Genomic DNA, 27,999 nt, shown 5'->3' with positions numbered 1-27,999 from the left:
GCCTACCATGATCGATACTCCTGCCAAGCTTCAGGAGTATTCGGAATTAGATGCGCCTTCCAAGGGCCAGGAGTATTCGGAATGCGATACGCCTGCCAGACGCCAGGAGTATTCCGATGTCGATATTCCTCCCAGGCGCCAGGAGTATTCTGAGCTTAATACTCCTCCCAGGCGCCAGGAGTATTCGGAGCGCAATGCGCCTACCAAGCGCCAGGTGTAATCGAAGCGCGTTGCGCCTGCCAGGCATGATACTCCTCCCAGGCGCCAGGTAGTATTCTGAGCGAGATACTCCTGCTAAGCGCCAGGCGCATTCTCTAGAAGAGCCTGACAACCGCCAGGAGTCCTCCAGGCATCAAACTAAAATTATTCATGACTCTCCTAAGGATAGGCATAGAGAAAGAGTAACTCTTAGTCCCTCTCCTATTAGAAGTGCTTCTTCTTCGGAAAGGAAGAGATCAAGGGAGGAGACAGACGAAAGAAGGGAGCCTTCTCCCTTCAGAGCCTATTAACTTAGAGGACGTCTCGGAGGACGAGATTACTAATAAAGAAGGACTTTCAAATTATAAAGTTCTTTCTTCTCTCCTTTTAGAAGAGTATGGAGATTCGTTGGCTCCGGCTGCTCCTCCTTCTCCACGCTCTCTCTTTTCAAGTACGAAAGCTCACAAGTCTTCCTCCTTCCTGAAAATGAAGCCTGCCATTTCCATGAAGAGGGCCCTACAATCTCTTGACTCCTGGATCAAGACAAAAAAGGAGTTAGGAAGGACAGTTTTTTGTATGCCTCCTGCTAAACTAACGGGTAGAAGAGGCATATGGTATGAGACAGGGGAGAATATGGGATTGTCTCTGCCCGTGTCAGCCGAGTCAGACTTCTCGAGTCTCGTAGACTCCTCGAGGAGACACGCCTTAAATTCGGCCAGAGCAGCATGGGGTCTTTCAGAGATGGACCACCTCCTCAAGGGACTTTTCCACACTTTAGAAGTATTTAACTTCCTGGATTGGTCCCTTGGGGTTCTGGCTAAGAAGTCCCAGGAAAAGGAACAACTAAACCCCGAACCTTACATAATATCCTCACATGTATTGATAAGGCTGTTCAAGATGGATCGGCGGAAGTCTGCTCCCTCTTTGGTGTGCGGGAATACTAAAGAAGAGGGCGGTTCACAGTGCTTTTCTCACTAAGGCAGTCTCTCCTTTGCAGAGGTCCGCTTTGTTGTTTGCGCCTCTTTCAGAACATTTATTCCCTTCTCAGTTGGTGAGAGACATTGCTCATTCACTAACTGAGAAGGCCACTCAAGATCTCCTTAGGCAGTCTTCAAGGAAGAATAGACCAGTGGCCAGTGAGGAAAAGAAAAGGGCTCGTCCAGCTCAGCAGCAGCCCTTTCGAGGAGGCCCTCCGGCTAGATCTATCGCCAGAAGGAAGACAACAGAGAGAAGGGGAAGATCCTCCTTCCGTCCCTTTAAGAAGGGAAAATGAGAAAACTATCCTCCAGACACCTGTAGGAGCCAGGTTACTTTTCTTTGCGGGAGCCTGGGAAGACATAGGATCCGATCCTTGGTCGATGTCGATCATCAAGAAGGGTTATTATATCCCATTCAAGGACAGCCCTCCCTTGACAACATCACCGAGGGAACTGTCCGCCAAATACAGGGACCCTGTTCTGATGGATACTCTTCGTCAAATGGTGGAGCAGATGTGGGACAAAAGAGCAATAGAACTGGTACTGGATCACAGCTCCCCGGGGTTTTACAATCGCTTGTTTCTTGTAGCGAAAGCTTCGGGGGGATGGAGACCAGTACTGGATGTAAGTGCGCTGAACAAATTCGTAGAACAACAGAAGTTCAGCATGGAAAACGTCTGCTTCAGTCCCTGCAGCACTCCGTCAAGGAGATTGGATGGCGTCCCTAGACCTTCAAGACGCATATTTCCACACCCCGATTCACCATTCGTTGAGGAAGTACCTTCGTTCATGTTCGAGGGAAGGATCTATCAGTTCAAGGCCCTGTGTTTCGGCCTGTCCATGGCTCCCCAAGTCTTCACAGACTTGATGAAAAATGTGTCAAGACACCTACATATGAAAGGGATAAACGTCTCCCTATACCTGGACGACTGGCTCATCAGGGCAGGGAGGTCTCAAAAGCAGTGTTTGGAGGATCTGTCAACAACTTTGGAACTGACGAAATCACTAGGATTGATCGTAAACCTCGAGAAATCTCAGATGATCCCCAGCCAGAGCATGGTTTATCTGGGGATTCAGATGGATTCTCGGGGTTTTCGAGTATTTCCTTCTCAAGAGAGAATAAGGAAAGGTTGTACCACAGTATCGAGCTTCTTAGAGAAAGAGCGCACTTCAGCGAGCATCTCCGTCCGCTTCAGTTCTTCCTGAGAAGGAGTTGAAGTTGGAAGACAGGACAACTCTTGAACACATTTCCAATCTCAGCAGAAATAAAAGATCAATTAAGGTGGTGGTTGACCCCCTTAGAAGAGAACATATGAATATCCCTGGAAGTACGGAACCCAAACCTGACATTGTTCTCAGACGCGTCGGAGACAGGTTGGGGTGCAACCTTAGGATCCAAAGAAGTGCCAGGCACCTGGTCGGAAGAACAGGTGTCATGGGCACATAAATTGCAAGGAGCTATTAGCAATTCACCTTGCGCTAAAGAGCTTCGAGCACATAGTCAGAGACAAAGTGGTACAGATAAACTCCGACAATCTACCGCTCTGGCTTATGTCAAAAAACAAGGAGGAACTCACTCTCTCGCCCTATACGAACTAGCAAGAGATCTGCTGATTTGGGCGAATCAAAGGAATGTAGTTCTCCTAACAAGATTTGTCCAAGGGGAGAGGAACGTGAGAGCGGACAGACTGAGTAGGAGGTTCCAGGTCCTTCCTACAGAATGGACCCTCCACTCGGAAGTCTGTCAGAGCCTTTGATATCTTTGGGGGAAGCCTCAAATAGATCTGTTCGCCACGTTCCTCTCCAAAAGGATAGACACATTTAGCGCCCTAGTAGAAGATCCCAGGGCTTATGCAATAGACGCCTTTCTCCTGGACTGGTCAGGGCTAGATGTGTACGCCCCCATTCAAGATACTGGGGGAAGTAGTCAGAAAGTTCGTGGCCTCGAAGGGAACCAAAATGACTCTGATAGCCCCATATTGGCCATCCCGAATTTGGTTCACAGAGGTAATGGAGTGGACAGTGGAATTCCCCAGATCTCTTCCAAACAGGATAGATCTGCTCAAACAACCCCACTTCGAGAGGTACCATCAAAACCTACCCGCTCTTGCTCTGACTGCCTTTTGACTATCGAAAGACTTGTCAGAGCGAGAGGGTTTTTTCGCAAGGCGGCAAGCGCAATTGCCAGAGCCCGCAGATCATCTACTAGGCGAGTGTACCAATCGAAGTGGGAAGTTTTCAGAAGTTGGTGCAGGTCGAAGAAGCTGTCCTCTTCCAATACTTCTGTGACCGAAATTGCGGATTTCCTTCTTTTCCTGGGGGAAAAATCCTCCCAATCTCTCTGTACCGACTATTAAGGGGTACAGGAGCATGCTTTCAGCAGTATTCAGAAACAGAGGATTAGATTTGACAAATGATAAGGATTTACACGATCTCATTCATTCCTTTGAAACATCAAAGTCAGTAGAACCCAGAGTTCCAAGCTGGAACTTGGATGTGGTCCTGAAATTTCTGTCCTCCGAAAAGTTCGAACCACCACACACGGCTTCCTTTCGAGATATCACTAGAAAGTGTTTATTTCTGCTGTCTCTCGCTACGGCAAAAAGAGTCAGCGAGTTGCACGCCCTTGAGTCACGAGTTGGCTTCAAGGGAGACTCTGCGATTTGTTCATTCCAGACTCTCATTCTTGCTAAGAATGAGAATCCTTCGAATCCCTGGCCCAGGAACTTCGAGGTAAAAGGACTTGCTAGTCTGGTAGGCAGAGAGGCAGAAAGATCCCTTTGCCCAATTAGAGCACTTAAATTCTATCTGGACAGAAAGAAGCAGTTGGGGGGTTCGCAACACGGTCTATGGTGCTCAGTAAAGGACCCAAAAGACCAATGTCTAAGAATGCCTTAGCCTTCTTTGTTAGAAGTGTAATTACTGAGGCTCATAAGAACTGCCCAGATGACTTTTAATCTATTAAGAGTAAGAGCTCATGAAGTAAGGGCAATCGCGACGTCTGTTTCGTTCCAAAGAAATATGTCGCTTAAAAATATTTTGGATGCAACTTATTGGAGATGCAACTCAGTGTTTGCATCTCATTACTTAAAGGATGTTCGCGTTATGTATGAGAAATGTTATTCTCTAGGTCCGTTTGTGTCAGCACAGACGGTTCTGGGTAATGGAGCGAGCACCGATCCTTAAATAAGTGTATGTAACCCTCTTGTCGAATGTGTTCTTGAATTTCCTGTGCAGGGAAGTGTCAGATGTCATACAGGCGACCTTCACTTCTCTTCACTAGGAGATCGAGTGGTAACTGACTTTTAGAGGGGTACAAAAATTTTTTTTTTGTACGTTTGTATGTGTGATTATCGAGTTTTTGGTTGTTTGCTAAGAGTTCGGGGATGACTCTTGGCAATCTTAGAACTAACACGGGTGTTAGGATCGGGTGATCGGGATCGGTTGTGTGCTCCTTAAAGAAGGCGTGTTGTTATATAGGCGGATTAGCACCCATTGACAAATGCCAGTTAGGCTCTGCCGAGTAAGCGGATGATACCCCATCAACAGACCCACAAGAACTCTTGGCCGCAGATCACTATCTCGCTAAGGCTCTTGAGGTGAAGCAGACTCCTGGGCAGTAGCCACGAAGTCTTCCACCTGATAAGGTAGGAACCAAGGTCTATAAATACCTACAACATATGTTGTTTACCTGTCTAGTCAGTAGTTAGCTGTCTCTTGCCCTCCACCAAAGGGTGTCAGTCAGCTATGTATATCTGACAGGTAAGTTGAATGTATGAAAATGATATTGTTATGATACAATAAAGTTTCATACATACTTACCTGGCAGATATATACGATTGAAGACCCACCCAGCCTCCCCACAGGAGACAGGTGGAAGAGAGAATCTGATTAGAAAACGGGAATGGTTCCTAGTCCTGCCACCCAGAGCAGGGCGGTAGATCACCTGACCTACCTGTAGCGAGTGCCGCGAAATTTGAATTTCTGTCGGGGACGACGGAGTCGATAGCTATGTATATATCTGCCAGGTAAGTATGTATGAAACTTTATTGTATCATAACAATATCATGTTTCCCTTTGCAGGATTAGATATAGAATTTCCAACTAGTTCTCTGTGCCCTTTCTCCATGATATCCTGGGCCCTTCAACTGGTCTTTTATAGCTGCTTCCATACCTGGAACTTTTATGACTTAAGGAGACATTCTGCCATTTTTCTTATAAGCCCATAGAACATTTTAACACAGGCTTTTAATCCTTTAGATTTTCTATCAACTGCCAAAATCTATCTTATCTGCACATTGATCTTTATCAGTAAAATGATGTTATATATCCCTTCAAAAATTGTTTATAATTTTGTTAAAATCATCTCTTTACTTGAGAAAATTTACCACTTAAAAGTTAAAAATTTATATAACATGAATGATTTTTGGGTAATTACCATAATTTTTAAAATGCTTACATACCATCTAAGCCTTCAAAAAATCATCTTAGAAAATTAGTTAAAATCATTTTTGTGATATAGTAGTAAACTTTTTTACTGAAAAAAAGTGTCAGATTCCAGCCTTTCAAATTATAAAAAGATAGATCAAATCCTTATTCAGACAAATCTAGCCATGTTACATATGGAATAATAATAAAAATGGATGGAAAAGGACAGGAGAAATATGAATATGTATAGCCTTTTATAGTTTTTACTCGCATCAAACTCAGCTCTAAGGGAATTATATCATGGCACTTTCTCTTTACAGACTCCACAATCTGCAGACTTTTGAAATTACTCCATCACAGCCTGTATTTTACGAATTTGTGTTTCCTGATGATGTGGAAATGGTTTTGGTCAAAGCTAATGCTCAGGATGATTTTTGTGCTATGGTAGCCATTCAGAACATAACAGTAAGTTAATTGGTCATATCTAATTCATGAGTATATGTACTAGTTTTTTTTTTATTATTTCCTTATTTGATGTAATTTTTATAGATAAGTAACCCTGATGATGGGATTTGAGATAAATTCCCACAGCTCATCAGTGCCTTTGTTTGTGAATAAGGAGTACTGTAATAATAGCTGCAATTTTTTCAAGCCTTCTGACTATCATGTTACTCCTGAAATTGAAATTTTCTATGAAATGAAAATATGTAACTAATTATAATAACTAATTTTTATGTTTGGGAATTTGTATCTTATAAATATCATGGAGTTTGTTTTTGCCAGATTCTCTTTTAAAATTTTAAATTTCTGGAAGGGTAAACCAAAGGTTAGTGTAAGAATTGACATCTTGCCTTTTGATTATTTGATATTCTAGGTGTGGAAAGCAGAGGAAAATAGTTTCAAGTTTAAAATTGCTGTAATTTCAACATTTCACTACAATTTATCTTAAGATTTATTCTTTTTTTTATTTTATTGTTGTTCTGGACGTTTCCAGATATTGTAATACCAGAACACTGTGAATAGTTAATCATTTAACATTAAGCTTTTGTCATTTATCAAGATTTATATAAACAGTTAATTCATTGTCATTCTTTTTTCAGTGCCCTGTTTTTGACAGTGAAGAGAATGTTCAGTATGGAAATTTCTATCAGACCATGACATATCAAGCAGGGATCACTGTTAGGGTTAGTATACCAGTTTTTATTTATTTATTTATTCTTGCTAAAGCTTTATTTTAAGACATTTTATGCAGAAGAAAGCCAACCCTGTAGAATGTTAAGAATTTCAAGCAGTGGTCTTTGAATTACTTGATGACAGTAATTGTCTTGGGGCCTACTGTCAACTTACATTTTATCATTTAGGATTTTTACACTGTCATTGACTATTGATATTCATGGTGGGTTGGTTTCAGGTCCCTTATGATATTTCTAAATATATATTTTCTCCTCTACTACCATTGTAGAAACCCTGAAAGTCACAGATGTGATTATGATGAGTTATAGATAATACCAAAACAGGTGAAATCTGGGTTGTTAAACTTATTACAAACCTCTGCTTCAGCCTATAATTTTAATTGACATCTTATTAGAGAATATGAGACTACTAAAGCAAGAATAAAGAAGAGTACTTAATAGGAAGGTCATATCCAATTGTGAGGAGCCAAGTCCTGTTTAAATAGTAATGATAACCTTTATATGAAAAGTAATATAGTATAGGGAATTTGTAGATTCCTCTTGCAATAATATACTGTACATGTCATGGCAAGATAATGTCTGTCTTGTGAAAATAATGGTGTTATACAGAAACTGAGACTCACTGACTTGAACTTGAGAAGACAAGGGATGAGGAGTAGCTGTTTAGCAAAGTAGGAAGGCTAAGTCCATTAAGAAGAGATAGAAAATCATGGTGAACTTACATCGATGAAGACCTGGCTGAGATTGGAATTCAAGCAGTAATTGCACTTGACAGAAGACACTCGGGATAGCTTGTTTAAAATGTCCCTCAGTAAATCAAAACCCTGATGTTAAACATTTTTGTTGATAATGATGCAGAAATATTTCACAAGGCCTGGAATTAATAGTTTTCTGTACTATTGTCTGTCAAGAAGGATTTAAAGTTGTGTCGTCAAGTTTTTCCTTCATACTGTTGTCCATTTATTGAAATTATAAATTTGTATGCACAAACCTCAGTTAAAATCTTGCCTGACAGGTTTAATATAAAATAATGGTTGAAAATTAGAGTAAAATTAAGTAAGACCTCTGTGTGGGAAGAAACCTTAGAGAGCAGAGGAAAGTAAAAGCCAGAAGGCAGCACTTGCAATAGGAAGATGAAAATGTTAGGTGATCATTGAGAGAGAAAGAAAAATGGATGGTATTTGAAGTAGATGTGTTGTTTTGGAAGAGATCTATGTTTGAGGATTGCCGTTTGATTTTAACAGAATCCTTGCTTTTGCTCTTTCAGAAAAGTGATTACCCCAATGGCTTTTATATTGTAGTGGTAATGCTATCGAATGATGAACCTTGCTCTTCGAATTACCAACATGTGTACCGGACTCGTAAGAAGACAGTCACTTTGCTTGTGGAGGAAAAGATAACGAAAGTGGAATATTTAGCTGCAATATTTGCTGGTTTAGGATTCTGTGCCTTTTTCTACATTGTTACCATTGTTTTAGGCTGCATATCATACATAAGGTATGTCTCTGCTTTGGTTTAGATTAGTAATTACTAATGCATGTCCCACCTTGGATTCTTCAAGGGTCTGGTCTTTTGAGTATAAAATTGTGGTAACAAAGACATTATAGTGTAAACTACCCTTGAACATCCAAGATTTCTCACAGCTAACAGTTGTTCCATTTATACCATGTTTCCTGATGTCAAAGGTGCAATAGTTTTCCAGAAATCTTTGGAATTTACTTTGTGTCCTAGAGTAGAGGCCTAAGGTTCTGTTTTCATAGTCTTATCCAAACCACAGAGAAAGATTATCTTGCTGGATAGTATTCAGAGCTCCTACGTATGATCTCTGAATGAAATATATAAATTACACTTTTGTTGAAATAATGATAAAAAATATAAACAAGAAAACATATACAGTAACAGTGATTTGTTTTGTAATTGGCAGATTATGGTAGGCGAATTGATGGATGAGGAGTAACTTATATTATATTGTGTATTAGTATATTTACTCTCCTCTGAGTAACCTAACTTTAATGGAACATAACTACATAGCTTACAAAAGTAATATTGTGGTAGGTTAATGTTAATATAGCAAGAATATCATAATCAAACAACTATCTGGTACTTTTGCAAATGGTAATAATGTGCAAAATATTTTCAGGTTTTGAAGATTTACTTTATTTTTATTTGTGATAAATGTATTGTGTAGACCTTAAATTTTATTTTTATTTTGTTCTATTTGTGCTGTGTTTTGCAAAGTGTAACTGTGCAATTCCATATTTCTAATATTTCCTTGTTTAGCATTTCCTTTATGTGGGATAAAAAAAAATTCAGTATAAGCCTATATCGGATACTTTCAGGTGTAGTCCTATTCATTAGTACTCACGTGACAATTTTTATCTAAAAACTTTCTTAATATGTGTGAGCAGTTAAAATACACTATGTATTACATGGTAATATGTTCAAGTTTTCCATTTGGCTGGTATGTCAACTTCAGGAATGCTTATTAAATAATTAAATCACTGAACTTGAAAATTATAATACAAAGTATTTATAAAATAAATGACCCAAAGAAACTACAATAATTAGTGTGCTGTACCAACTGAAGTCATGCTACTTAAATGCATTGAGACAGTAGAATGCATGCAATACAAAAGCCAAAACAATGCCATCAACTTGTGCAAGTTTTGCAGCCTTATTTTTATATTTTCTCTCAAAATTTTGGTAGACAAAATTGGGGACCCCGTAGGCCAGGACATGGCTCATTTTGGCAAAACTGTATTTTATCTGCTTCAAAAGGGGTGCTGCTCCTGTTGCTGTCCCCTCTTCTGTTGTTTGAGGAATCTATACCTGTGACTGGAGGCTTATATGGCTCTGAGTCATACCAAGCCTTCTTAGGCTTAGAAAGGGAGGAAACTCGTGCTATTATTTTTTCCCAGTTTCCACTTTTCCAAGATGAGCATATACTATATTGTGCAGTTGTGTTGTTAGGCTTGTTCAGCGAGTTGTGCGACAACAGACTCTTCAAAAGTTTCAGACAGTAGGGAGAAGAATGTAATAGGGTGGTTATATTGGTGAGCGACATGTTGGCGCCATCAATACTTTTTTCAAGTCATAATGCGACACCATAAAGTTATAGAGCGCTCCCCATAGGGTTTGCATCAGTGGTTTTGCTACTGCAATTAGTACTGTCCTGGAAGACTGGAAGCTCTCATAGTTACTGCAAGCATAGTAGTAGAAGTTAAAATATAGGAGGTGGAGCCCACTCGTAGGGGTCCCAAATTGTTGTCCCACTGGGTGTGGCTACCCAACAATTTGGGACCCCTATGAGTGGGCTCCACCTCCTATATTTTAACTTCTACTACTATGCTTGCAGTAACTATGAGAGAGCTTCCAGTCTTCCAGGACAGTACTCAGTGCAGTAGCAAAACCACTGATGCAAACCCTATGGGGAACGCTCTATAACTTTATGGTGTCACATTATGACTTGAAAAAAGTATTGATGGCTCCAACATGTTGCTCTCTCTCTCTCTCTCTCTCTCTCTCTCTCTCTCTCTCTCTCTCTCTCTCTCTCTCTCTCTACTCTCTCCTCTCTCTCTCTGTGGAAGTCTTGTAGAAAGAACAAGGAAAACAGAATTCAAATGAACTTAAAGAGTTATTCCCAGAAATAGTAAAATCCGAGACTTAAAGAAATTTAAGAGATTAGTCCCTATTTTGTTTTGCCTTTAGTGTACCTTACATATATTATTTTCTTGGAAGCTTCCCTTGAAAGTCACTGTCGTTTGCCTTGCTTTTTGCCTTTTGTTTGAGTTAAGCGACATGGTTTTTTACTGTTTTGAAGAGGTTGGATGTTAATGTTAAGGAAATATCATCATAGTTTAAATTTTGTTAAATGGCAAGTTATTTATTTCTTTTTCCCCTCTTCAGATCTAAGCGTAAGCAGCCTCGAGAAAGGAGCATGTTGGATGATTCAATCATTGGCTCCCCAGAAGATATTGCTACAGCAGGACCTTCACCATCGTATGCTGCCATTAGTGGAAATGCTGGTAAAGATGTATATTGTGCTAGTACTGTACTTGACACAAATTTGCTTTTCCAAAAGTATATGAAATGCCTCTCTTTGAGATTACATTTATAAACAATGAATAGTACTGTATGTGGATAAGTTTTGACCAGATATCAAACATCATGAATGACTGAGGTTTTTGTAGAGTAGCCGCTGTTACTCTTATGGTCCTTGAGGGGCTGATAGACCAACCAGTTTCAAAGAATTCTCTTTTAGTTGGTCTGGCCAGTATAGTGCAAGTTGACACTGATAGAGTACTATAGGACTCATTCTTGCCTTTTCTCATGTCTACAGCGGCTGCGGAGGTTTATCATAATAGGCTCCATAGATATGCTAGGCTACGACTTTTGATCATGTTCAGTTTCCAAACTTTGGTGTCACATAAAACCAATTGGTTAACTATAGTACTGAATTACCAAACAGAATAGTATTTTTATGATGTTCCCTATTTAGCATTGATATAGGGATCTTGTATCAGACTAGACGATGATTACCTTCACACTTCTTGCAGTTATTGCTCTGCCGCTGACAGTGTCACTCTGCGAATAATTTGAACATTTTATTTCCAACAAAAATATTTTGTAAAACTAAAAAATATACATTAGACCCTCAAAATTTTGTTGCCAAAACATGTTTTCATCACTTATATCATGTGTTTTGCGAGTTACATTTTTGGTAGACTAAACTACGTTATACTTGATGTGCGAGTTAATTTCTATAGATTATACTAGGCTAGGCTTCCTGTGCCTGCCTTAGTTTTGGTAGATTCCATTGATAATGCATATTATATCTGAGTTAGCTTTTTGACTAATAGGCTTAGAAGCTAAAGTTCTGATGGCTAAATGCAAATCATCATCACATTCAATCAGGCTTACCAAACTTGTGGCTTTTCTGATTCATTACTATTTCTTATCATGTGAAACCTTGGTGTTAATATAGTGAGTATTGACAGAAATAACTACATAAATCAAGAAACGATTGTTTACAAATGTTAACTACTGTAACTATCACAGATTTAGTAAGAGTTGCATTAAAGTTGTGCCCTTGTTAAAACTTCTCAGTTCTCAAGGTGACTTCTAAGCCCTAAAACTGGAGGAAGAAGACTCTAATTTCCTTTTGAAAGGAATGCCCCAACGCAATCTGATGCTTTGAATAAAACATAATGCCTCGTTCTGAACCTTGTTTACTGCCGAAGCTGGGAAGAGATCTGCACCCCAGATTGAGGAAGCCAGAAGCTCGTTGGGTTCGTGCCTGATCGTAGCCTCGGATAAATCATGCTTCCTGCCATTTCTCTTAGTAACCGGAAAGCCGTACGAGTCACATTGCATGCTTAAAAGTAACTACTCCGCAATGACCTTAAACAGCGGTTCATGAGCGTACTCCAGAGCCGCCGTCTCCGTCATCACTAGAGAGTTAAGAGACCTTGCAAGACGTGTCCTAGCATCAAATTCGGCTTGGATCAGTGCGTCTGACAGAGGCGCTTACTAAACAAGTTGATTGCACAGTTTGGCTTAAGCTTGCCTACCGAGAATGTAACCGGCAAACTTCCCACAAATTCTCCCTACCTGGGAGTAGAAATGATGTGGGATCTGTCTTGCTAGGCTGGGGCTCTTCCCGAGTCACTGCCTGAAGGGTAAGTCCTGCTACCTTTTATGTAAAAGGTAAGGAGTTCCCGTCATCAGACGTAAACATCGTGAAAGGGCTTTTAAATGCTGTTACCTTAGTATTTGAACAGATCCACTTCTAGGCTCCATATCCATACTTGATGAGCCTGATTGCTAGAAAGGATAACAGTCCCCTTGGAGACCTTGTCCTTCCTAATCGAAGCTGCCTCTATAAGCCTAACATAACCTCTAAATTGGTGGTCATAACCTTTCGGGGAAGAACTCGAAATCCTCAAGTCTACGTGTACCACAACCTTCTGCAGTCAACATCCTGCTAACAAACGGAGCGAAGTTCGCTACCCTCCCAGGATCTCCAGGGTGGAACGGAGGGAGCGTGGACCCGTCAGGCATGCTCTGACCTTGCACCAAGTTACTAGGAGGTGCCAGAACTGCCGACTCCTGTCTGAGACCTGCAATCAGGGAGTCCTGTGCACCTAAACTTTTAAAAACACCCTTTCAAACCTTGCTGCGACTGAACTGACTAAGCTAGCAAGACCACTGACCTGATTTAAAATATTCGTGTTGAACAGGTCTTTGCCGACTAAAGGGGAACCTTCCAGCCCTCCCTACGGTACCTTATGAGGTATCCGATCTCAAGACGTTGAAAAGGGATGGGACTTGAGGGGCAATGGGAAGAGTTCTCTCCTTAAGGCCTTGGATTTGCAGACTTAGAAAAAAAATCTCAGCCTAGGTTTAATATGTGTGTGAACCTCTGGCACCTGCCCAGGCCTTGGCTTTGTGTCAGATTGGCTTTTAAGCAAGGTTTTACCTGAAGGTTTCTCTTTAATCTAGGAATCACAGAGAAGGAATGCAACCTGGGAGGGGGCAAACCTCCTGTGAAACCCATGAAGGAATTGGGAGTAAAGGGAGAGGAAGAATCAGAGTCCACTCGAGGAAAGACCCCGTGACCAACTAGGCTAGCCTCATTAACACTGTTACCTGTAACCATATCTAGTGTAACGGGCAAATCCTCACTACTTCAAGTGAGACTACTTCCAAACTAAGGAAGGTCCAGCAACTCTGCCTCTTGCTGTTCCATAACTGAATCTTGAATTGATTTGATAATTGGTATTGCGACTTTTGGTCAACGTATCTGGCAGCTTTCCCGGCTGGGAAGGCTGCCATATCTTGAGGTAGAATATAATTAAGGCTTAGCTTTCCCTACGTTCTGTCCAAAACCTCCAACCCAGATCTTGAGGGTGGAGAGTGCAGCATGCTTAACAGACTGCTCCGTCTGTAATGCAAGGAATGTGTCAATTTCGAGTAAAATCTTTGAACATTATCCTTACATATGTTGATTAATTAATGTAATTTAATTTAAAGAAATTTTTATTATTTATTTTTTATTTATTTATTTTTTTTTTTATTTATTTATTTTTTTTTTTTATTTATTTATTTATTTATTTATTTATTTATTTTTTATTTATTTTTTTTTTTTTTTACACTAACAAAAGTAGTGTAATATAATTCCATCACAATATTCATAGACAAGCCGTGCGGTAACCTGTTGTACAAGGCGTAGCAGGCAAAGCAGTTTTCGTGATGCCAGACTACGGAACCGGAAAGCAATACTGCGCACGGGGCATGGTTCCGGCAAACATCATGGTTGCACGGATCCTGTAGACCGGCAACCAGGACACTGAGTGGCCTGTAAGTGCAATAATATATAAGAACAATTGCACAGACTTATTAGGATTATTATGATAATAATGTCAATATGCCGGAGCACTCAGGACTGGAAATAATATATAGAATAACTATTATATAAAATATATATGTATATATATTCATATATTTACGTCCCTGGGGACTGTGTAATAATTAAAACAACCCGGAGCTGTATGACCCGGAGTTGGGGGTACACGAAGTAACCCGGGACGGCCACATGAACTCGCAAGTTCCGTGGCAAAAGAAAGAAAAATATATATATATATATTCATATATTTACGTCCCGGGGACTGTGTAAGAAATAAAACCACCCGGAGCTTTATGACCCGGGGTGGGGGGTACACGGAGTAACCCGGGGACGGCCACATGAACCCGCAAGTTCCGTGGCAAAAAGAAAAGAAAATAAAAATAAAAAAAGAGAACTAAAATAACAAATATCATATCTCCGCCTACGGAAGAGTAACTTCCGTAAACATAGCCCTCAACGACTACCGGAGAAGCCGGAATCTAAATCCGCCTTATGCGGAGAGGGAATGTTTTAGGCGGATGGATGTAAGCTCCGGGAGCTGAAAGAAGCAGAGCGCAACAAATCCACGGAAGCCGAGGCTGCATACGCAAAGCAATCATCAACTCCGGAGGCGGTCGGCTGAGAAGCGACACCCACTAACCTAAGGTCCTGGAGGACCCTCTACATCCCCCCCTCCGCTGATGGGAACGGCTGTCAGCGACAACCGAGGCGAGAGGAGCACCCAACTACTGGGGGCCCCATGTGAGGGGGAGGGAGGGAGGGCTGATGGGGTGACGATCACGTGAGCAGCGTACCCTCGCAAATAAAAGATCACGAGGAAAACGCAGGCATAGCCTATGTAGGCTAACCGACCTAACATCCAACATATACATAGAGAAAATAAAATCAATTACTTAAAGCTAAAAGAAAATCATGCTTTAACACGGGCAATGAAAATAAACTCACGTAAAGTATAAAACCGCAATGAAGGCCACTCGATAACGGTGGGCGCAAAAGGGAAAAAAACTACTTGCCTACTGACAAAACGATAAAAAACGGCAAGCTGACGAAAAGAAAAAAGGGAAAATTCTTGAATGGAGGGGGGGGGGTGGATAAACGGCGAAGCACGAAATTCAAAGAAACGTGCTCGAATGAAGACCCCCGTGAAAAACATGAAAATAATGAAAATAACAAAAACATAAACGAAAATAGGATCGACCACCCAAGAAATAAATAAATATATGTACTGAATTATCACATTTTACAAGCAGAGAGGAAGACCATTCGAAATGGTACAATTCAAGGATAAGCCGTAAAAGCGACTTGCCGCCCAGCCGCTACTTATAAGTGACGCCTAATAAAAAATCCTAAATAAAGGCAAAACGAAAGGGAAAATCACTCTCTAAATATTGAAAAAGGGCGGAAACCAGTACTTAACTTGGGTGAAGAGGTAGATTGACGATCCGTAATCAAGAATAAAAATAAAAGAACAAATAGTATATTCGAACGTACGAAACACGATATGGCTATCGATAAGTATGACGTCACAGACGCCTTCAATCGGGGGGTAGCTAGGTGTGACCTATGGGTCGGCTCCCCGTATTTAGGGTCTTTTGATGAGGAAAAGGCTAATTGGAGGGGTTGCTGTGGTAGTGTTTAACACTCGCCCCAGTTTATACCGACACCTTTTATATAGGTGAGCGAGTCAGAAGCTTCTGACATGTCCAATTTAGCAGTTCTCTGGTATTATAGCAATATTTACTAGAAATAGTGCTAAAGCAGACATATTTCACGGGAGCGACACGGCTGAGCCTAGAAAATACATTTTTATTGATCCTTCATACAATGGTGGAGGTTTTAAGAAAGAATACCACTAGATTGAAGCTTAAAGTTGTAGATGCAGCTGAATAAAAAAAATTATGTGCAGATTGGAAAATGTTATGGAATTGGTGAAAGTGATGTCAGGAACTGGTGAAATTCCACTGTATCTTTGAAATTTATTGCTGTTACAGATAAAGTAATTTGTGTTTTTTTATCTACAAGAAAATTGTATCTCTGTGTTACATTTTGTCTAGCAACTACATAATGTCAATAAAGATGGCAGTTGTATATATGCAGTCAGCTGAGATTTTAAGAATATAAATATCAACCAGAATGCAAATGGTACATGATTGCAATATTTATAGTCTATAATGTGATCATAATAATACATGCAATATGTACACTGTAGTAATTGGTTACATTAAGCAGAGTATGTATGATTAAAATCATCATCATTATAAATAATAGCTGTACTGTTTGACTTTTTGGAAATGTAAACCTGTAGTAACCCCACTAGTTTGCTTATTCGTACAGAGATAATAATAGTGTGGGAAGCTATTGCAAATCTTTGGACAATTATTGGCATCTGTGGTTTACTAACCCATGAGAATTTAGAATTACTTAATAAAAAAAGCAGGGACATTGTGGCAGGTAAAAACCATATAATAGTGGTAATAGTGGTGTAGAGATCAAAGCTTTACGAAGATTTGTGGGCAGTAGATGTCAGCAGCTCATCATAAATGCTCTGGTAAGAGATGTTGTTGCCCTGATTAATGAAAAAGTTTGTAAAGTTGCCAAGATGGTGAATGATGAGATGCATAAGAAGGAATGGTCATGGATATATGTTGTAACCTGTATAAACTAAGCCCAAGGGAACTTAATAGACAAAGGGGTACTTTGAGATTTCATTAAACTGGAAAAGTGATTAAACATAAAATGGATATGTGGTGTTCATTCAAAGAAATTATTCTGCTTTTACTTAACTGTAGATACAGTAATACCTCAATCTTATGTGAGGTTAGGTTCCAGACCCCCTAGCACAAGTCATATTTTCACATAAGTTTGGTACGGTCTCTAAAAATGCTAATAAATGCTTACTTCTAGAGTTAGAACACTAAATATGACCTTAATCATTCTCCCCAAGTATTAGGCTAACTTTTAAATGAAATTAAAGTTACTGTAATTTCATTTAAAAGTTAGCTTAATACATTACCCTTAAAAAAGAAATAAAAGGTTGGTAAAAATATAGGAGTGTGTGAAGATTACTTGTACCATTTCTCTCTCTCCCCCTTCTGAGCAATCTATTTTTAAAAGTCTTCTCAATATCTTTTTAAGAACTTTATTCTGTCTCTTTGTTCTGAAATTCCTTTCCATGAACAAACAATATTTTTCATTTGGACAAATACAACTCTTAATTATGCATCTGTATTTTAGAACAGTGTATTTACAGTTCTAGATGGCGAACATAAACCGTTATAAACTCAAAATGATCTACCTTTAACCACGAGAGAGAGAGAGAGAGAGAGAGAGAGAGAGAGAGAGAGAGAGAGACAGAGGAGACGAGAGAGAGAGACCTGAGAGAAGAGGAGAGGAGAGAGGAAGAGAGATGAGAGGGTTAATGACAGGACAGAGGGGATATTAATTTTGCAGAGACATTAGGGTCTTTTCATTTGTGCAGAATATTATTTTGCAGAGAGTGCCATGAATGACTTTTTGTTTGTACAGAAATATTATTTTTCAGAGAGTGGCAGTAAGGACTTGCCCTCACCTCTTCCTCGCACTGTGTCAGACTCTTCCTTGGATGAAGATGATATTGATATGCTCACTGATGCTGAAAGTGAAAAGGAAATTTACAGGTTAGTGTAAGAGTGAGTGTTTTATTGTAATGTGGGATAATTAAAGATTATATGTTCCATTTTAAAAGTAATTGTAACTGATGAAAATCTTATAAAAACAGCAATTTAGATTATTTTCTGGTGATTAGAATGAATAATTACATTATATATTATAGTAGTCTTCATGCTACCCTTGCTAGACTAAATTCTTGTTTTATCAGTTTTGTCTGACCTCCAATCTTCAGTGTTCTGCATAGATTCAGTTGTTCAGTAACGTTTTCCTTGACTCTTAAGTTTTTGAGGCAATTTAAAGTCTCATCCTTTCAATAGCAGGATATGTATTCCATGTGACAACTGCAAAACAAGTTAGACTCATAAATATTGAATTTTCTCTCTTTAGACACCTGGAAATGGTGGTTCTAGGTGTTATTCTGTTCTTGCCGTGTAACTTCTCTGGATGATCATTATTTAATCGTACTTGGTTTTTTTTAATCAATGTCAGCTCACCCACTTTTGGAAGTTTGTAAGAGAATGAGAGACCTCAGTGCATGGCATTCTACCTTAGTAACGTATGATAAGGAACAAGCACTTGGTGCACAGATTCAGTAGTGTTCTCAGTGACTCCGGAAATAAAGTCAGATCTTTGTTGGTGGAATGTAGAAATCAGACTTTCTGAAGGGAAATCCCTCCTGCCAGTGAACCCCAAGTTTGACTTCTACTCAGATCCGTCTACTCTAGGTTGGGGAGCGATCTTGGGACACAAGGAAGTCTTGGGAAAGTGGTCTCAGGAACAAGAGAATTGGCATATAAATGTCAAGAATTGAAAGTACATCTAGGACTTCAGTATTTCAGGAGAGAAGTAGCCAAGAAAGTAGTAAGGGTACACTCTTATAATATGACTGCCCTTTCTTGTGTATAGAACCAAGGGGGAGCACACCCTTTCTCCCTTTATGAAGTAATGAAAGATCTTCATTGGGCAGATCAAAATTATACCACCCTTCTGACAAGATTCTTTTAGGGGAAACTCAGTGTTCTGGCAGACGAACTGAACCGCCAGAAGCAAGTCTTGCTGACAAAAAGGATACTAGAATATCAAGTGTGTCTGGATCTCTGGTAGTTGTGGAGAACACCATCTTGGATCTGTTCGCCACATCAAGAAATAACCATCTGTCTCTACAGTAGACCCCCCCATATTCACGGGGGATTGGTATCACGTCCCCCGTGAATAGCTAAAATCTGCAAATACGTACTTTAAACCAAACTAAAAATGCTCAGAACTGCCTATTTTGATAGTTAAAATACAAAAAAACTCTCTAAAAATGCTTATACCTGAGTATTTGAATAGTTTTATCACAAAAAGTGTATTTAGTCATAAAAATTATATGAAAATACAGTAATTTGTTAATGTTTCTCAGGGAAAAATACAGCTAATAGGTGAATTTTCTGTGAATAATGGGTATACTACACAGTCCATAGAAAAATCTGTGAAAAGGGGAGTCTGCGAATTGTGAGTCTGCGAATAGCAGTGGTCAACTGTATAATTCTCTCCAGTCCCACATCAGATGCCATGCTACAATAATGGACGGACAAACATCTGTATACCTTGCCTCCTCTGAGTATGATCAGGCAGGTAATGAACAAGTAACAGGACAACCAGAATGTGTCCATGATTCTAATAACCTCCTTTTGGCTGATGAAGGAGTGGTTCCCAGACCTGATAGACCTTCTTGCGGATTTCCCAAGACTGCTATCTCCAAAGACTCGGCTGCTAAGACAACCTCACTTTTGGCGATTTCATCAGGGGTTGTCTTCTCTGGCCCTGACTGGGTTCTTATTATCATGTTTTGCAAGCTATTACCAATTGTAGGCGATGCTCCTCTGATAAAGTATATCAAGCAAAGTGGTCTATGTTTTGAACATGTTGCAGAAAGAACAGAGTATCGTATTCTCAAACATCTATAGCCGAGATAGCAGATTTTCTATGGGCTGTATAGCTATGTTAAGTTCTGTCTTCCGTCACAAAGGAATAGATTTATCCTCCAATCAGGACTTATCAGATTTAATTATAGCTTTTAACACCACAAGACATAAAGAAGTTGCAGTGGTGCCTTTGAACCTGTATGTGGTTATGAAATGGTTGTCAAGTCCACATTTTGAGCCCTTGAATTCAATCTCTAGGATTAACTAGGAAAACTTTTTCTAGTAACCTTAGCTACAGCAAAAATGATAAGTGTGGTCCATGCCTTGTCAAGAAAGTGGGCTTCTCACAGGTTAATGCTGTTTGCTTGTTTCCTTTGGGATTTCTAGCCAAAACCGAGTCTATTTCCAATCCTTGGTGTTGCTCTTTTATGATTAAGAGCATGTCTGATATTTTAGGTGAACAAGAGAGTGTTGGCCCTGTGAAAGCTCTCAAGTAAACAACTTGAAGCCATTTTTGTTAGTAGTTCCTCTCCTTCCTCAAATGTGGGCAGTGTTAGTCACCTAGCCGCTAGAGGCGCAACCCACAAATTTCAAAATTCTAGCTGCCAATTCTAGAAACTTTTAGCTGTGTAATTACGTGGTAATTATATGTAAAACCTAATTCTATTATAAAAATGTAATGTTTATTAGGCAATTTCAAGACTCCTAAACTTAGTATTTTGCCGTTTAATAACCATGTACAGTGTTCCCTCCGTATTCGCAGGGGATGTGTACCAGACGCCCCTGTGAATAGTTAAAACCCGCGAATAGTTAGAACCACCTCTAAAAATGCTTATAACTGCCCATCTTGAAAGTTCAGATACCAAATGTATACCTTTAATAACATCCTACTTCAAATATACCTAAAATTACTAACCTATTATTGCATTAATCTTTGAGGTTATATTATTAATATGATTTCAAAGTCATCTTAAACATTTTACTATTAAAAATATATATACCCTACCAGCCCAAATAACAGAGAGAGATGAGAGAGAGCAGAGAGGAGAGATAAGAGAGAGAGAGAGAGATGAGAGAGGAGAGGCAGACAGAAGAGAGAGAGAGCGGAGAAGAGAATAACTCCTAGACTCCGACTCCTTCCTTTCCCTCCGCCAATTCGTATATCAAACTGTCATATAATCCCCCGCCCACCTTCCTCCAAGTGGATAAAAGGACTGGGAATCGCTATTTTTAATTAATCTTATTAATATTTGAAAATTAGTTATAAGGTAAAACATTTATTTATGTTACAAAACAAATAAACATACGTAAGAAAGAGAGAGAGAGAGAGAGAGAGAGAGAGAAGAGAGAGAGAGAGAGAGAGAGAGAGAGAGAGAGAGAGAGAGAATGTTATTGTTACTGTTTAATCTCATTAAACTTATATTATTGTAAACTAGTACTGTATATTATTATTTACCATAAAATGTAGTAATGTCCTTAAAGATATACTTATACATACACTTCCAGCCCAAACAGAGGGCGAGAGTTACCACTAAGACATACTAGTATCTCGTGTGGAAAGAGAGAGAGAGAGAGAGAGAGAGAGAGGACGTAGAGAGAGAGAGAGAGAGAGAGAGAGACCTGGATTCGAAAGAACTAAAGTCTTACTAATTCACTGTAGTATTTTCTTTACTGAAGTGATTGCTCTTTACATTAATATTAATATTTGAAAATTAGTAAATCATTTATCATACAAAAAGCCTACATCTCTGTAAGAGAGAGAGAGAGAGAATTATTAGTTATTATGTGATATCATTTAATCTTATTAAACTTACTAATACAGTATTGATCAATATTTAATATTTTCATACATTCAACTTACCTGTCAGATATATACTAGCTATCGACTCCGTCGTCCCCGACAGAAATTCGAATTTCGCGGCACACGCTACAGGTAGGTCAGGTGATCTACCGGCCTGCCCGCTGGGTTGGCAGGACTAGGAAACATTCCCGTTTTCTAATCAGATTCTCGCTTGTCGCTGGGAATGTAAACATATGTTTACTTTCCCTCCTGATTTGATTTTCGTGTTTCATCGCCATCGATCTTCTGGGCCAACTTTTACAGGGAAGTACTGGATCGGTGGTTCGGCATACGCTTTTAATAACTTTTTAATAACTTTTAATGAATTAACTTCGAAGTTTTCGAAGAATAGAGGATGTGTAACTACCGAAGTTTTTCGGTAGACAATTACATAGTTTGCAAGAAAGGGAAATATAAATATTTATTCATTGATAAAGTGTAATAAATGTTAGAATTTGATTGAGGAAAATAAGGTAACTTCCTATTTGAGGAAGTCAGAAAAACATAGAACTAGATATGTTTTTTTTTAGAAGCTTTAATAGCTCTCGTTCTGACGAGCAGTTAGAATATTAACAGTACTAGTAGTGTAGTTTCCTCATCACCTTCTTACTTTACAGAAACTACAAATTCATTTGCAATTTGAAGATAAAGGAATGTAGCTCAAGATACGAGCTATTATAAGGTAAGAAGTGATTATAGTGTTCCCCATTGCAATAGAGGGTGCGTCTGATCGGCTCTTGTCTCGCTCCCAGGCCTAGACCTCTTCCAAGCTCACAGGCCCAGAGGAGAAGGAATGTCGAAAGCCTTACGGAGGTTACAGAGGAATCCCCACCGATCAGGCGTCCCTCGGCAGGTTCTGTAGGACATCCCAGACTGCCAGGGATAGCCATTGGAAAGGCATCCTAATTCAATGTGTTCCCCTCATTATTATCGTCTTGACGAATAAGGAGAAAAAACATTCAACGGCGTAGATTAAATGAAGATGCAAGATAATCTCGTCTGGCTATCGGAACCTCAGAAGAGACGGAGAAAGGAAGACATCATTCGATAACAGTTGCGGTAGAGGCATTGCCCTATCCGGGTTCGTCCCCCCGTACAGTTGGACGGGGGGGGGCTCTATCCCATGGGGGTTTGAAATAGTTATTTCAATAAATTCCTCATCGGTACATGTATATGAAAATATATCTATTCTGAGAAGAACGAATTAGATATTAAAGAATATTTGTTGATCGAATGAATTATATGGATCTCATTTAGTGATTACACATATATATATAACTTTTAAGCTTCTAGCTCCTTGGGCATGAAGCTCCGGTAACGAGGCTCAATGCGCCTAAAGCGTCTGAAACAAGGCGCAAAGCACCTGAAGGGCCTGAATATAGGCGCAAAGCGCCTGAAGCACTATGAACCAGGATCTTCATCGGAAATGGAAGTCCTTCTCATTCAGAAGAAAGGGAGGGCTATGTCGAAAATGGAAGTATTGTCGAATTCTAAGCAAGAACAAATGTACAAGAGATCGGAACCTTCCGCACACAGAACCTTCCGCACAAGCGGAACCTTCCAGAAGGCGGAAGATTCCAGATTCAAATAACCTTCCAGACGTACAGAACTTTCCAGCCGAGTATCGCCTTTCAGATGCTCGGAACTTTCCAACAAGAAAACTTTCCAAGCGCGATACGTCTGCTAGGATCCAGGAGTATTCGGAACGCGATACTCCTGCCAGGCACCAGGAGTATTCCGACGAGCACGATACTCCTCCCCAGGCGCCAGGATTCATTCGGAACGTGATACTCCTACCAGGCGCCAGGAGTATTCCGATCACGATACTCCTCCTAGGAAAGCGATACTTCTGCCAGGCGCCAGGAGTATTCCGAGCACGATACTCCTCCCAGGCGCCAGGAGTATTCGGAGCGCGATACTCCTACCAGGCGCCAGGAGTATTCCGAGGACGAGGAGTATTCCGAGGACGAGGAGTATTCCGATCGCGATACTCCTCCCAGGCGCCAGGAGTATTCTAGGCAAGATACTCTTGCTTAGCGCCAGGCACTTTCTCCTACAAGAAGAGCCTGACAACCGCCAAGAGTCCTCCAGGCGAAAGGTGAAAGACATTCGAGGCTTCTCCTGATAGGGACGGGAGTTGTCGCACAGGGCGGCCGTCGCCCTTGTCAGGATCGTCTTAATGCAATAAAGGCAAGAGCAAGTTCGGCTTTTTCCAGGCAGGGACTCAAGATGTAGCACAGGCTGCCGTAGCCCTTGTCAGGTTAGAGTCGGTACTGCTAAAAGCCCTTCACCTTTCGAAAGGAAGCGCTCTCCTCCGGTTGCTCAATCTTCTCCCAACTTGAGGAATGGAAGATAGAGCAGAATTGTGAGAATTAGTTCAGTATTAGTAAGAGGATATTAAAATCATCCTCCTTCTAAAAAATAATGCAACCAACCATTTACAGAAAGAGGGGCAATCGTTTGGAAGTTGAACAAGATTCGTACGAGCTCTCATTCATTGATTAGAGGCTCTTCCAGATAAGAAAGGCGTAAAATACGGACTTATCTCCAAGATAATAAAAGCTGGAGAGATTCTCTTCGATCCTCGGTTGTCATTTGCGATCTCTTTCGACTAATACTCATTCGGGATTATTGACGAAAAGAACGAAGAGAGTAAGATTTCCATTCTTTCTCTGCATGTCAGAAAGGAAAGAATTGTCGTAGAAGGCTTGCTGTATACGACTACTGAATGACAAGTCATATACGCATACCATTGTTGCCTTTCTGGTTCGCTACGGAATTATCTATATCCTTACAGGATTTTCCTAGTAAGGACTTCGCTTAAAAGGTTTGTTACGACAATACCTACTCAGCTTCGGTATTTAACAAAGGTTGTTCGGCTTAAATTTGCATTATTGAGAGCTTTCTTAGACTCGAGAATAATTTTATTATATCCATTCATTGAAGGGAGTAACTGGCAACTCAGAATGAATGCAGCCAATCCAGTACCATCCGGTTCTCGGTCGTGAACGGTTGGTTACATCTCTCTCTCCTAAGGGATCGAATGCTTCACCGTATATTCCCCTACAATCAGGGACTTATCCACGAATTGAGGGGATTTTTTGAGGCAAACATGAATAACATCGTATTCGTTTTGCTAAGGATCTCTCTCTGCCTCGGCGAGGAAAGAATGTATAGAAAATTCACCTTAAGATAACGGTACGGTTAAGCCTTATGCACACACCGTGGTTAATTACAGAGTTCCTACTATCCTTACAAGAGTTTCCTAGATGAATGCTGTTTACCACAATGTGACGGTATTATAAATGATTTTAATTCGGCAGAGCACGATTTAACCTATTTGGAAACAGACACGGAACGTAACGATCCTTACCAGGTTCGATGCGGGATTTTGCACGTCCGTGAGAACCTTTTTGATCGACGATAATAACTGTTAACGTATGTTTAACATTTATTGGAAAGAGTTGTCAGACCCGGCGGAAAGTATTCACAGATCTCTTCGCAAGGCAGAAGATGAACGAGCTTCTTATAGATTGCTTCCGTTTCCTCGAAACAAGAGAGGTAGCAAGATACGCCATCTTTAATTTAAATAGGGGAATAAAGTTTAGTCTTTTTTCCCCTAGTTATATATATTCTTAACAGATATTAAAATAAATGGGCGTCAAAGGAAGAAGATGAATGCATCATTTTGGCAATAAAAAGGTTGGATTCACAGAGGTCACGTTCTTCTTTCAGCATGTGTTGGAAGGTTTTTCTAAGAGAATAGAGATTTTATCGGAATCTATTATAAATATTGGACCTGAAAAACCTATCCACTCTGAGTCTGTCTGCGTGCAGTCTAACCACAAGTAAATATGAATGAGAGGATTTTTCAAGGGAAGCTTGATAATTCCTTTAAATATGTTAAAGACATAGAGTTGCTGCAGATCGTGCTAGATGGAAAGGGGAAACTGTCCTCTTCCGATACCTCTGTGAACCACATAATGGTTTTCTTCCCTTTCAGAGGGAAGAATCACCTTGGTATTTTATGCTATCAATGAACACAGTAAAAAGATATACTCTGTCTCGACAAAGAATATTAGAGATAGTAGAGAATTAAGATCTTCGGGATCTTATACAATACCTCTATACGATAAGAGTAAGAGATCTTATACTTAGAATGGGATCCTAATTTGGGCCTCAGATTCCGTGTTCCGACAAGATGGAACTGCTCCTAATCAAATGTTTCTCTTGGTCCTAAACGATCAAAAGGACAAGTGAAATTTTGGGCTTTAGAATCTGAATCAAATTCTATTAAGACTCAGCAATGGGTTCTGGCCAGCATAGTATGTTTGGCAAAAGAACTGAAGCCTTTTATTCCTGGATCAACGCTTTCAGATAGAGGTTTCGTTGTCCGGGTAATGTATTGACATTGTCATCTACAGAAGAAGACAAGGTTTAAACGTTTACTGACAGAGTCTTTGGAACGCGATGAGGGCTCAAACTACTTCCCAAAAAGGGTCAGAGAGATACATTCAAGAGCTAGAAATCAGGAGTCCTACCAATTCAGCTCAGAATCTCTTTAAGCTTCCAGGCTCCTTCCCTTCCTTCGGGCAAGGATAGGGAAGCTTCTGCAACGAGAAAACTCAACAACATTTAGGAGGAGAACTCGTTAGCAACGGAAGTATTCAATAAGGATCCTCCTCGGAGGAAGACTTGTCTCTCGGACTTTTAGATCTCCTATCGTCTACTGGATGTAGCTGACTAAATTTTGATGAATGTGCAGGAGCAATTAGCGTCTTTGGTAGGAGTACTTTCTAAAGAGCCTACTCGTAAAAAGGATGACAGGCTTCCGATTAAGAGATCCAAATACCGATCTCCTGTCGGGCGCGACGAACCCTACAGGGGAGTTGTCGCACAAGCGGCCATCTCTGGGGGGAGCGGTGCGTTAGGCAGGCGAGACGTGGGAAAGGAAGTAACTCCTGCCAAGCGTCTGGCGCCAACTAGGAGCCAGGCGCCAAGTAGGCGCAAAGAGCTGACTTTACTGTAGATCGTTCTAGGCCCAGATCTTCATCCAAGCAACAAGAGCCAACTGGAGAAGAGAGAACTCCTGATAGGAGTATAGCGCCCGCTAAGCGCAATATACTTGCCATTCGAAAGGCACATTCCATGAGCGATACTCCTACAGCCACAGGAGTATTCAGAACTAGATGCGCCTTCCATAGGTCAGGAGTATTTGGGAAGAGATACTCCTGCCAGGCGCCTTGAGTACTCTGACCTCGATACTCCTCCCAGGCGCCAGGAGTATTCTAGACTTTTTACTCCTACCAGGCGCCAGGAGTATTCGAAGCGCGATGTGCCTACCAAGCGCCAGGAGTATTCTGAGCTTAATACTCCTAACAGGCGCCAGGAGTATTTGGAGCGAGATGCGCCTTCCAGACGGCAGGAGTATTCGAGGAGTGTTACGACTGTCAGGCGCCAGGAGTATTCCAAACAGGATACTCCTCGCGCCAGCAGGCGCGAGGCGCCAGCCAGGCGCGCCAGGGCGCCAGGCGCTAGGCTTCATCCAGAATGAGATCCAGTTCAAAGAAAGTCCTAGTCTTCTTTGAAACAATGGTGATCTCTAAAGCACTTCATAAGTGACTTGATGATACCTTCAAACAGCTGAGAATTTAAAAGCTCATGAAGTGCGAGCTTTTGCAAATTCTTGTTCTTTTCGTAACAATATGTCAGGAAGACATATTAGCTTTAACATATGAGAGATGCAACTATGTGTTGACTGCTCATTACACGAAGGACTTCAAGTTAACCTACGGGAGATCCTTCTCTCTTGGTTTATACGTATCAGCGGATACGTTGCTGGGATAAGGAGCCGACACTGATCCTTTAATAATGAGTTGAATTTATTTTAACTTAGTGATTTTTTTTTTGAGGTTTGAAAGGAGTTTGGGGGATAACTCTTTTTCAATTTTAGCGCGAACCCTCATGTTAGGAACAGGTGATCGGGATCGGTGTTGCGCTCCTTAGTTATGCCAATAGGCATAGGCATGTTGTCATATAAGCGGATTAGCACCCATTGACAAAATGCCAATAAGGCTCGACCGAGTAAGTGGATAAGACCCCATCGGTAGACCCACAAGAACTCTTGGCCACAGATCACTATCTTGCTAAGGCTCTTGAGACGAAGCAGACTCCTATGCAATAGCTAGGAAGTCGACCCTTCGTCTAGAAACACAGAGGAACCAAGGTCTATAAATACCTACAACACATGTTGTTTACCTGTCTAGTCAGGAGTTAGCTGTCTCTTGCCCTCCACCAAAGGGTGTCAATCAGCTATGTATATCTTATTAATATTTGAAAATTAGTTATAAGGTAAAACATTTATTTATGTTACAAAACAAATAAACATACGTAAGAAAGAGAG

General features: G+C 40.4%; 1 protein-coding gene across 1 annotated transcript in view; it reads left to right on the top strand.

The window, feature by feature from the left end:
* The window catches only part of LOC135204058 (SID1 transmembrane family member 1-like), a 72,451-nt gene that overhangs the window by 13,111 nt on the left and 31,341 nt on the right, over positions 1 to 27,999 (top strand). Inside the window, exons 4-8 of the mRNA XM_064234029.1 lie at positions 5,924 to 6,068; positions 6,704 to 6,787; positions 8,064 to 8,293; positions 10,703 to 10,821; positions 17,743 to 17,857. Of these exons, the coding sequence (XP_064090099.1) occupies positions 5,924 to 6,068; positions 6,704 to 6,787; positions 8,064 to 8,293; positions 10,703 to 10,821; positions 17,743 to 17,857 (693 nt within the window). The remainder of the gene's footprint in view (positions 1 to 5,923; positions 6,069 to 6,703; positions 6,788 to 8,063; positions 8,294 to 10,702; positions 10,822 to 17,742; positions 17,858 to 27,999) is intronic.

This window comes from Macrobrachium nipponense, chromosome 44 (assembly GCF_015104395.2).
Source record: "Macrobrachium nipponense isolate FS-2020 chromosome 44, ASM1510439v2, whole genome shotgun sequence".
Lineage (NCBI taxonomy): Eukaryota > Metazoa > Arthropoda > Malacostraca > Decapoda > Palaemonidae > Macrobrachium > Macrobrachium nipponense.
The sequence above is the reverse complement of the archived record's forward strand: the minus strand, read 5'-3'. Positions and strand labels throughout refer to the sequence as shown.